We start from the raw sequence: 12,671 nt of genomic DNA, 5'->3' as shown, positions 1-12,671 counted from the left end.
AGGAGATTCTTTCAAGGTAAGGAATCACAAGGTAATTTCTTTCAAGATCAGCTATTTATTGATTAATTTGAAAGTCTCTTCAACTTTTAAAAAGTTTTTCGGTAAAATGGCATCGGCATCATCACCATCTTCATTTTATTATATATTCATTATTTCAAGACACGTTTATTAAACACCCACAGGGAACCTACACAGGGCATGCTGCTAGGCTGTGCTGATACACTGATGAATAGAACAGCTAAGGTCCCTGCCCCTCTGGAGTTTATAGCTTAATGGGGGAGACTGACCACAAACAAGAGTAACAGGATATTTCTGTCTCAGTTTCGGCTGAGGCACCAAAGAACAAAAGCACTAGGTGTCAAGTTCCTTGGCTTTTTAAATTGAAGTGCTAGACTACCTCTGCAGTATTTGCAAAAAGGGTACCTCAGAACTGGTTTTGCCTGCCTGAATCCATCATCCACCTTCAGGGCGTTGAAGAGAAGGCTTGGTGTGCTTGGAGGTTTCAGTGCTGGTAGGTTTTCTTTGAGGAGAGTTGTCACTGTGCTGTGGGGTTCTCCTCACTGCAGGGAGGGGCTGTGTGTCCCCCTCACTCAAACCTAGTTGGGAGGAGGCTTCTCGGGAACCCTCAGAGAGAGCACTCTTTTGTGTTTCCCAGACTTTGGGGACTTAGGGACTGACATCTGAGACATTTCAAGGCACAAGCCAGAGAGGTGGGGGAAGGAATGGGATATGGTAGGGCAGCAGAGAGGAGGTGGCTGCATTGGGACTGGCCAGCACTTTTACAGTTGACTAAGAATTGACTCAGAAAAGAGCAGACTGGGTTATACTGAATGTAACCTGACAAGGAAGACCATAGGGATGAGGTGACTCTGGAAAAAAGATGGGCTTCTGGAATGGAGCAGTTGAATGAGAATGGGGGAAATTCTTAAGGGAACAACTAGAAAGAGCCTTGCCTAGCAGTTCAGCTGTGGGCAAGACATCTGCCATGACATGACAGGAAGCTCTGAAAACCCCAGAAAGAGCAGGCTTGGGAAGCTTGGGTGTCTGCCAAATGCAGAGGCACCAACTCCAGATTACAGCCATATTTGATGAGTTAGATCTATCATCCCCTCTTCCCTTCCACCCCCTGCCCCAACCTTGAAGGGCTCAAGATGGGAAGAGGTGAAGTAAGAAAGCTGACAAGGCTGCTTCCCTTGACAAGCTTCCAAGCCTAAAGCAGATCTGAGCTGGCAGCGGAAAGACACTGTGGATTAGTTTAAGTCTGGAGTCTTGATATTAAAATCACCCAATGAAAGGGATGATAACTGGGAAGTGACTGAAAGGGATGATAACTGGGAAGTGACTCGTGACTCGGATTGTTTTGGGACTGATGGGGTATTTTCATTTAGTGACAGGGAAAAACTTGAAGTGGAGCAGATTTAAAGGAGCACAAGTGGGAGCGACTAAGTCGCTTTCTGTTCACCCCATACTGCTTCAGGTTCCTTTAACCTGGTTATGCTAGTAAATGAATAAAATATAGAATTATGACACTGTATTCTTAAAGGATAGTGGGGAGGGGTGGTAGTTGTAGAGAGCCTATGCAGATAGCTTACCAAGAGGGACACCGAGGGCGGGGGTGGGGGTGGGGGGGGAGGGGGGAGCTCAGCGGTTGAGCTCCTGCCTTTGGCCCAGGGCGTGATCCTGGGATCCCAGGATCGAGTCCCATGTCAGGCTCCCTGCATGGAACCTGCTTCTCCCTCTGTCTATGTCTCTGCCTCTCTCTGTATCTCTCATGAATGAATGAATAAATGAATAAATGAATAAATAAATAAATAAAATCTTTTTTAAAAAAGGCTTAACAAGGGACATTTCAGGAAACAAGAATTAATGAATGAGAAAGAGTCAGGTGTGCTGTGTTTGGTGGGAGTTGGGGGAAGGAGGTGCCTGCAGAGCCCAGGAAGAGGGAACAGCCTGGTAAGGTTTATGAGGAATCCTGTGGTCAGCATCCAGGAAATGTTAAGGTGGCTTCAGCCAAAGGTATTGTCACTCTTTGTGCAGGGCACTGCATTAAATCCAGGTCTACACTCAGGATAAATGCTTCCTTCAGTGAGGTTTAAGACTTAATTGATCAACATTGGGAAAAAAACAAACCGGCTTTGATAAAAGCTAAGACCTGAAGAAACTCTGCCCTCGAGCTTTTGATGGTCCCAGATAACATTCTCCTTTTCTGAGAATTTCCATGACAAGCAGCCTCTTTTCCTGTGCTGGTGACCTTTTATGGAGTGTAGGGACAGCTGGGTAAAGAAACACAGAGCTCCTCTGACAGTCCTGGGAGGGAGGGAAAGCCTGTTAATTTGTTCTAGGGCTTTGTTTATGTGTAAGGCGTAGAACAGACTACTTGCTGTAAGCGTGCCACCTAAAATAATAGAAGTAAGATGTCAATAAGTCTGTCAGTAGGGGCAGATATGCCTCCTCAGTTGGACACAATTGGAAATGTGGTTCACCTTTGATGGCATAAGTGTGTTCACTAAGGAGATAGAAAGAGCAGAAAGATGAACTGGCAGTCTAGGGAAGGCCTGGGGAGACTCTGTGGGAATGTGGACTCAACCATTTAAAGCTTAGATCCCAGGCAGCCAGCGACCCAGGGAGAGTGAGTGCCTGGGTTGGTGGCACTTTCCCAGTTTGGCTGGCCTTCCAGCTGGCACTGGGTCTCCACCAGGAGCTGGAGTATTTCGGGGCAGGGAGTGATGCACCCAGGCTCGTGGGGACTCCCGGAAATGAAGACTCACAGCCCCAACTTTCAAGGAACTGTCAGGTTGGGAGACAGAATCTACATTGCCAACACATCTGGTAGTCACAAGTACGGAGCCAACCCAAGGAGGTGGAGAGAGAGGTAAAATATGCTTCCTGTGAATACCGGAAAAGGATAGTGCCATCTAAATTACCAGAGTTTTCCCTGTCTCTAGCTTTTAATTATATCTATTCACCATCCAGATAACGCACACTCACCAGAGAAACTGGCAAAGTGCAGTGTCAGAAATCAGCTGTTTTCATTATTAAAGACTATCTTGTTAATAGAGAAGGCACTTCTGAATTTGGGAGTAAAGAGTTTGTGCTGTCTTTCCGCTTTCCCATTGGTAGGGTGAAATTGCCCCGTTAGAACCTGTGCCCTTTAGGCAGGAGCCAGTCCCCAAACAGGCTGTCAGGTACACAGTAAGTTCTCAATGAATGTATTTAAAAATCAAAGTTCTGTGATTTAGAGATCTAAGAATTTCAGTTTTTAAAAAATTTGAATTAGAGTGCTTTGTACCTAATTTGTCTTGCTAGGATTATATATGACTATTAGACCTTAAAACATGTTTTTTGATACTCCTTAATTTACAAAAACTGTGTTTCAGAAATCAGTTTTCAAGTTGATATCGTGGTCCTTAGTTATATTTTTTCCATGGCAACACATTATAATAGCAAAACATGAACATTTGAGTCAGGCAAATGTATTTAAACATCAGCCTTACAATTCTTAGATCTGGAGTCTGGGGCCAGGCCCTAGATTCCCATTTTGCAGGCTTACTCTGACCCTCCGATAGGGTTCCTTGTATCTGACTCTTGATCATCTTGCTTATAAACAATTTGACCTTACTGAGGCTCTTTTTCCTCCTTCAGAAATTTGTGTAAGAATTCCTACCTTACAGATTTTAAGGGTACAATTAGATTATTATATAAACATAATTAGGGCAGCCCGGATGGCTCAGTGGTTTAGTGCTGCCTTCAGCCCAGGGTGTGATCCTGGAGACCCGGGATGAGTCCCACATCGGGCTCTCTGCATGGAGCCTGCTTCTCCCTCTGCCTGTGTCTCTGCCTCTCTCTCTCTGTGTGTGTGTGTCTCTCGTGGATAAATAAATAAAATCTTTATTAAAAAAATAAAATAAAATAAACATAATTGTATGAAATGCAGTAAACAAAAAATTTTCATCATTAATATCGATCTTGACTAGAGTTTCAGGCTAATCTGAAAATGTCGGCTAAAGCCACCACACAACTGAAATGCATTACTAATTATATTATTAGTGCTAATAGTACTTCAGGTACATGGTCTCTTATCTGAAAACTTTGGTCCAGATATTTCTAGGTTTAAGAACTTTTTTGGATTTTAGAAATCTATACATAAACTATATATTGCATTATACCTGGAATATTTGAGTCAGGGCCATGCTATTGAATATATTACTATTTTTCCAGCAAAACCTGTTGAATCAAGATGTATGATGAATAAAGACCATACATAGCCTCATGTTAATCAGGTCAGTTTTTTAAAAATAAATTTCTAATTTTTGGAACAGTTTTAGATTTATAGAAAGATCTCAAAGATAGTACAGAGGTCCCTTATGTCCTGTAGCCAGTTTTCCGTATTGTTATCATTTTACCTTACTCCAGCACACTTGTCAATTCATAATAATGTATCATCATCATTATTATTAACACTATTATTGTGCATTATTATTAACTGAGGTTCATACTTGATTCAAATTTTCTTAATTTTTACCTAATGTCCTTTCTTTGTTCCTGGATTCCATCTAGGCCATTCCATTCTGTTTAGCCATTATGTCTTCATTAGCTCTTGCTGGCTGCAGTAGTTTCTCAGGCTTTTCTTGTTTTTGATGCCCTTGATGCTTGGAGGCATACTGCTGAGGTATTTTGTAGACTGCATTTCAGTTGGGATTTGTCTGATGGTTGAAGATGAGACTGGGGTTATGGGTTTTTGGGGAAAAGACCACAGAAGCAGAGTACCATTCTTGTCACACTTAAGGGTACATACTACTGACATGACTTATCACTGTTAATGTTGATCTTGATCACCTGGCTATGGTAGTGTTTGTCAGATTTCCCACTACAAAGTTATCCTTTTGTCTTCCCTTTTCATGTGTACCTTTAAGGAATGGGGAATTATGCTCCCTCTCCTAGAGGGTTAGGGCACATGGGAATTATTTAGAATTCTTCCACATTATTTAGAATTCTTCCACATGGGACATTGAACTCTTCAAATGGGTTAAAGAATTTTTAGGTTTTCTTTTAAATTTTTAGTATTGTGGACAAGAACCAACATTATATCTAAATTTAAAGTCTTACAACATGCTTCTACCCCCTCTACCTCTCTGGTGACAGACGAGACTAAGTGATGTTTCCTTCTAAGAAAGAATGATAGGAACTAATGGGAAGGGATAATGGTGGCCAGAGCCATGAATAGTCCCCACCCATTTCTCATGATTGACTGTACAGTTTTAAACAAGAAGTACATTTGGTTGTTTCCAAACCTTTATAACAAATTCAACTTGAAGAGGAATAATGGGAAATGTGGTGATGACCAAGAGTATAATTTTTAAAAAATAAGACCAATTTTCCTTTTCATGTATTTGTCAGACCTTTTTTAACATGAATTTTCATTGAAACTCTTGAATTGGGATTATTCAGGACTGGGAGAGTTGTGTATAGAACATAATCTAGGTGGCTCTTGCCTTGGGCATGCTGTGTCACTTCCCAGTCAGTGAGGGACCTGCTCCACTCTCCTACATTCCCACCTCCCTATTAGATGCCTCATATCTGCCCCCAGGCAGCTTTCCATACCACACGTTCTCAGGTTAAATTCCCTTTCTCCTCAACTCTTCTCTCCCACCTTCCCCTTCAGGTGAGTAAGACACTTCTAGGAATTTTATTGTTCAAACCTAAGTCCCCTGTGGTCTCTGTATGGCTTTGGAAACTTCTACTTAGGAGTAATATTCGGAATATCTGACAATCTATGACATAGAGCCACAGCTGGGCCTTGTGCCAGGCACTACTCCTTCAGATACAGAGGGTCCAATGGGAGAGGAGTCACTGAAGCTTGTGTGAAGGGATATGGAACAGCTGAGAGTAGCAGCTATTTATCAACCTGAAGAGGAGTTTCTTGTAAATCTTATCGAATATATTTTATATCATATAGGTCAGTGGCGCCTTGCAGAATTAAGCCCTAACCTACACTTACTGACTACTAGCATATTGCTTATATACTCTCAGAGTTGACTTTCCAACTTGCGGAATCACTCACTGAAGCTCCAAGAAGACCTCCATGTAATTAGGGCAACCGTGTGACCAAATACTGAAATGTTGCTGTTTGAATTTATCCCTGAAGCCTAATAGCCTATGTCATTATGGTCTTAGGGCTAACTCACAAGATGATATGAACCCTGTGCAGCATCAGAATTGTTAAAAATAGCTGACAGGAATGTATCTGTAGTGAATCTTTTCTCCTACTTCAGCCTTCAAAGGAACGCAGGTCAGGGAATTTCTCTTCTATTGATTTCACTTGATCTCTCTCCAGCCTATGATTTCATTGCCTATAATCATGTTCATTTCTTTAGCATACTGTCTCTTCCACCTAATTTAGAGAAATGTGTGGATGTCTTGCAAATGGTACAAACTTCTGAAGAAAAAAAAAGTTATATGTAATTTGGATGATGAATAATCTTCAAATAACTTTGAATTTGAGTTCCAATTAGGGAGAAATAATTAAGCATGCTGGCATTGAAGAAATACAGTGTTTTAAACCACTCTCTGATCTTGGTTGTGTCTTTTCTTCAAAGTCCAAAATTAAACATAATGATGGACTAGATAAAGAAGCTTATTATTCACCATCTAGTTATGCTACTTGATGAATTGACTGGAATTTTGCAGAGACCTTCTTTTCAAAGGACCCCTTGGGAGGCACAATCTCCTCAAACCTAGTTTCTGTGGTATCTTTAAACCGTATGTCACTGGGTTTTATTGCGTATACCAAAGACTTCTAAACTGCTTTTTGTTACAACTCGTCTATCCATAAAAATTATTTGAAAAAACCTTTCTTTTAATACATTTTATACATTTACTACTCAAATAATATGCATGTCATTAATACTGTATGCAGTTCATCTGGAAATTTTTTTATGTCCTGAAAAAACTTCTATTGTATCTTGAATTGTTTTTTAAATAGTTAATCATGATATATATTTTCATTGGTTTATATATATTTTTTCCTCTAAATAGATTTTGAAAACAGGTAAGGTAAGAAATGAAAACAAATTATTCTCTACTTAAAACAGTAGAACATTTTGTTTAACTGTTTCTTGGTCCAGAAAGACCTGGAATCTTGTCTGGTTTTGCCCTATTTGTGTGATCAGTAGCAAGCCACTTAACTTCTACAGGTCCTGATTATCTCATCTGTAAAGGAAGGGCTTGGACTAGATGATTTCTAAGATTGCTCCAGCTTTATAATTTGGATGACAGGATTTGATTTGGCAAATCTCCCAGAAGGACATTCTCTGAGTTTGAGAAGGCTGTCCTAGTTTGACCATGGATGTTATGAATTTGGAAAAAACCTCTTTTAGAAAACTCCCCAAAGACAAAAGCATACTCACTGGCTCTAGAAGCCTGATGTCCTAAGCCATCTTTCTGTTACACTGCTCAGACAGCAAGTCATCCATGTGTCACATGGATGCCACACAGCATCATAGCAGCAGGATGCTGGATACACATGCAAATCATGAAACCGCCAACTAAAGGATAATTCATAAAGAAAACTGGACACCTGCACCCCGATGTTTCTATCAGCAATGTCCACAATAGCCAAACTGTGGAAGGAGCCTCGGTGTCCATCGAAAGATGAGTGGATAAAGAAGATGTGGTTTATGTATACAATGGAATATTACTCAGCTATTAGAAACGACAAATACCCACCATTTGCTTCAACGTGGATGGAACTGGAGGATATTATGCTGAGTGAAGTAAGTCAATCGGAGAAGGACAAACATTATATGTTCTCATTCATTGGGGAATATAAATAATAGTGAAAGGTAATATAAGGGAAGGGAGAAGAAGTGTGTGGGAAATATCAGAAAGGGAGACAGAACATAAAGACTCCTAACTCTGGGAAACGAACTATGGGTGGTAGAAGGGGAGGAGGACGGGGAGTGGGGGTGAATGGGTGATGGGCACTGAGGGGGGCACTTGACGGGATGAGCACTGGGTTTTATTGTGTATGTTTGCAAATTGAACACCAATAAAAAATAAATTTATTATAAAAAAAAAAAGAAAACTTCACCTGAGAGCTGAGTTCAATAATTTTTAGCCCAACATGCCAGCAGTTGGCCTTCTGACTTTCCTTGGTTGTGTTATGTTAACAATCTTTATTTTATGAATCTTGGTGTACTAGCCATGGTGTTTAGAGAAATAGATGTGTAAAAAATACAAATCAAAATGCCATATCCTGTAAACATAACATAAGCTGATTATTTTAAGTGTTTTCTTTACTCAAGCAGGTGGATTTAGGGCATGACGGTAATAATAAACACCCAGCTAAAGAACAGATTTTGATCAAGGAAGTCTCCAGTTGGTTCCATATATAATCTTTACTCTGTTGGTTTTCCCAGGGCAAAAATTGCACAAAAGAAACAGACCACAGCTCTTGAAATATTATACCAGTGGAAGAAAACAAACAAACAAAAAACAAACAAAACCTCAAGACAAAAACAGGCCTAACAATGCAAACTGGAACTTAAATAAGATCTTACCACACCTCTTCGGCCGCCCATAACCAATCTGTAGCCCGGAAAGACTTAATGACTAACCCAAGAGAGGAGAGACCATGAAAAGAGTCAGTCATGGATTTTTAATTTGTAAGCACACACTGATCCAGGGAAGACTTACAGAAAATTTTATTTCAATGCCTTTTATTGTTTTTTATCATACAATCTGTGCCTGTCAGCAACAGCCTTTGATTGCTTCTTTCGCCAATCTGAAGTGCTAGGAGGATCCCTGTTTAACCAGTTTTTAATAACTGTATTTCTGCGCCATCCTCACCATCATTTCTTTTGCTTCAGGACCAGAGATCTTCTCTCACATTATATTTAAGGATCTATTATAATATGATTAAGGGGGGTGGGTAGTAATTATACAGGAAATGAAAAGTCAAGAATTTTATATTTCTGTCCTGGATAAGGACCCTAAGTTACATTTCTGCCACAGCGGCCCTCTCTCCCATGAGGTTACTATTATGAGAGCAGTGCTGACAGCATATTTGACATTTTGTGTAAAAGGTGCTTTCTATTTGCCATATGAATGTGCAGTAAGCATCCACATCTAATATGTAAGCAGAAGTAGATGTTGCAGTTAATCACAACGGGAGATTTCCTATGAAAAATTGATAAATAATATTTCATGAAAGTAATTGTCAGCACTATGTTAAGTAGAAAATACTGCCCTAGTGAGGAGAATGTATAATAAATGCCAGTTGTTTTTACTTCATGCCTCAATTTGTGTGTTGAAAGTTAGGTTAATTGCCGTGATTATATGATTAATGCTTTGTTTGATTTAGTAGCCCTAATAATTTTGCATTTTGTGACCCTCAGTTGTTCAAGCCAGCTGTTTTACTTGCCAGGTGTGTTCAAACTGGCAAAAGTGTGGAAGCCTGTTGAAGTCTGATGTAGACTTTCCTTTAGACTTAAAAAGAAAATCTTAAATCAGGAGATTCCACTGTGGTGAATATACTGTCATTTTTAAAAAATGCTGCTGAAATCCCCACAGAATGTTCAGGGCTAAACAACAGAGAGGATGTAGACCATGGTTATCCTTTATAGTCTGGGTACTTGGGAGACCCTCCAAATTAGCATCTTTTGCTCTACGCCTTCCTCTCTCCCTACCTGGGAAGGCCAGTGTAGGAGGGGCTGACTTCCCCTGTAGTAATGCTAGGTGGCTTTCTTCTTCTTTTGGCTTTCTTTATAATGCTACTTTCCTTCTATTAATTTGTCATTATTAAACTTTTTAAAACAATATTTTATTTATTTATATACAGAAAGAGGAAAACACAAGAGTGGAGGGAGGGGTAGAAGGAGAGACAATCTTGAGCAGACTCCATGCTGAGCACAGAGCCCCACACAGAGCTCAATCCCACAGCTCTGAGATCATGACCTGAGCCAAAATCAAGAATTGGACACTCAACTGATGAGCAACCCAGGCACCCCTGTTCTTATTAAACTTTTATCTATCAATTGCTTGATAGATGGATAGATAGGTGTGTGTGTGTGTGTGTGTGTGTGTGTAATTTACTCAATTGATAAAGTGTATCTAGTGCATTTATGTACAAGATAGAAAAATAAATATCAGTCTTTGCTTATAGATATGTGTGGGAGATGAGACATAGTCAGATATAAATATAATATAAGGTAGAGAATGTCAACTGCCATAAAAAGGAAAGAGTTGAACTCTTTCCTATACGTGTTAAAATGGGGCTATATTCAGGGTGCAAGCTCATTTTGACTCTAGTCTGGATAATTGGTCTGGATAATTTGAAACAATAGAACCCATGAAGAATAAGATTTGTTAGAGGAGCCATTGCAAGGTAATATCAGGAAGATGGTGGACCTATTGAGTTCCACTTTGTTTTGTGCAATAGGGACACAGAAGAGAACATACACGGTCTCTGAAGTTGTTTTAATGAAGAGCATGATCAATCAGAAAGTAGAAGGAGAACCTACAAAGAAAATAGATGGAAGGAAGAGAAGGAAGGAAGGAAGGAAGGAAAAGAAAAGAAAAGAAAGGAAAAGAAAAGAAAAGAAAAGAAAAGAAAAGAAAAAAGAAAAGGAAAGAAGGAAGGAAGGAAGGAAGGAAGGAAGGAAGGAAGGAAGGAAGGAAAGAAGAAAGAAAGAAAAAGAAAGAAAAAGAAAGAAAGAAAGAAAGAAAGAAAGAAAGAAAGACTGTTCTTGGTTACAATTATTCTGTGAGTTGTCCAATAATGTGAACAAATGTTGTAATAAGGCTGGATCTGATATTTTCCATTTTTCTGTCTTTTTTCACTGAGTCTGTATTTAGACGTCTTAGGTATTGTACTAGCAAATATATCCTGGAATGGTCCAGAACTGGCATGAGGAAGGCTGATGGAGCTTTGGTAGTGGCTGGGACATGAAAATTGGGATTTCTGGGAAGAGATGTATAGATGGCTCTATACTGAAGTCATTGCCACTTAGTGTTTATAAATATTTTGATTTTGAGAAAATTAAAAGTGGCTGAGAAGAAAGGGAGGGCTCAGGCAAGTGAGTGATAGTAAAGAAGAAACCTGCGGTGGAAATCTGACAATTTAGCAGATTCTTCGGTCTTTTTTTCCCACCAGCTAAAGAGACTTTGAGTGGGTGGTAAGGGAAGACAAATGAAATGGAGAAGGAGGATAGAACAGAAACCTGAGCCATAGCTGGGCTGAGTGCCCTGTTCCCTGGGGAGGATGTGTGTGTGTGTGTGTGGGGGGGGGCGTGGGGGGGGTGGCGTGGAGATGGACTAAGTCTATGTGGAAATGTATTAAGAATGTTAAAGTGTTGCATAATATAAGAATCAATTGTATGGGTTGTTTCTATTTATGCCTCAAGTCTTCCCTCCAGTCCTGATTCCCTCCATTCCTTCCATCCCTTTTCTTTTTCTTTTCTTTCAAGATTTTATTTAAATTCAAGTTAGTTAATATATAGTGTAATATTAGTTTCAGGGGTAGAATTTAGTGATTCAACAGTTACATATAACACCCAATGCTCAGTACAACAAGTGCCCTTCTTAATGCCAATCACCCAGTTACCCCATCCCCTCACCCACCTCCCTTCCAGCAACCCTTGGTTTATTCCCTATAATTAAGAGTCTCTTATGGATTGCCTTTCTCTGTTTTTATCTCATTTTATTTTTACTTCTCTTTCCCTGTATTCATCTATTTTGTTTCTTAAATTCCACATATGAATGAAATCATATGGTATTTGTCTTTTTCTGACTTATTTTGCTTAGCATAATACCCTCTAACTCTATTCATATCATTGCAAATGGCAAGCTTTCATTATTTTTGATGCCTGAATAATATTCCACTATATATATACACATACATATACACATATGTATATAATACATATATAATTATATAATACATATTATCTATATGTATATATCCTACATCTTCTTTATCCATTCATCAGGTGATAAACCTTTGGGCTCTTTCCACAATTTGACTATCATGGATAATGCTGCTGTAAACATTGGCGTGTGCATGTCCTTTCAAATCAGTGTTTGTATCCTTTGGATAAATACCCAGTAGTGCAGTTGCTATGTTGTAGAGTAGTTCTATTTTTTTTAAGATTTTATTTATTTATTTGAGAGAGAGAGAGAGAGAGAGAGAGAGAGAATGAGTGATGGGGGGAGGAGAAAGAAAGAGAGAGAGAGAGAAAGAGAGAGAGAAGCAGACTCTTCACTGAGGAGGAAGTCCGATGTGGGACTCAATTCTAGAACCTGGAGATCATGACCTAAGCCAAAGACAGATGCTTAACCAACTGAGCCACCCATGCACCCTGGGTAGATCTATTTTTAAGCTTTTTGAGAAACCTTCATACTATTTTCCAAAGTGGCTGCACCAGTTTGCATTTCTACCAATAGTGTAAGAGGGTTCCCTTTCTCTGCATCCTCATCAACACTTGTAGTGTCCTGTTTTGTTAATTTTAGCCATTCTGACTGGTGTAAGATGGTATCTCATTGTGGTTTTGATTTGTATTTCCTCGATGATAAATGATGTTGAGCACTTTTTCATGTGTCTGTTGGCCATATGTATGTCTTCTTTGGGGAAATGTCTGTTCATGTCTTCTGCCCATTTCTTAACTGGATTTTTT

At 39.6% G+C, this 12,671-nt stretch overlaps 1 protein-coding gene across 25 annotated transcripts in view; it reads left to right on the top strand.

The window, feature by feature from the left end:
- The window catches only part of LOC144292990 (uncharacterized), a 329,341-nt gene that overhangs the window by 204,598 nt on the left and 112,072 nt on the right, over window positions 1-12,671 (top strand). For 3 of the 25 annotated variants that reach the window (XR_013360458.1, XR_013360435.1, XM_077864100.1), the window contains one exon: window positions 8,418-9,286. The exons of the other annotated variants lie outside the window; for them this stretch is intronic. Coding sequence is in view for 1 of the 3 variants with exons in the window: in XM_077864100.1 (XP_077720226.1) it covers window positions 8,418-8,456 (39 nt within the window). In the remaining 2 variants the exon portion in view is untranslated. Of the gene's footprint in view, window positions 1-8,417; window positions 9,287-12,671 lie in introns of those variants that run through there. 25 annotated transcript variants of the gene reach the window in all.

This window comes from Canis aureus, chromosome 2 (assembly GCF_053574225.1).
Source record: "Canis aureus isolate CA01 chromosome 2, VMU_Caureus_v.1.0, whole genome shotgun sequence".
NCBI classification, from domain to species: Eukaryota; Metazoa; Chordata; class Mammalia; order Carnivora; family Canidae; genus Canis; species Canis aureus.
Note: the sequence above shows the minus strand (reverse complement) of the source record. Positions and strands in the feature narration are given on the sequence as shown.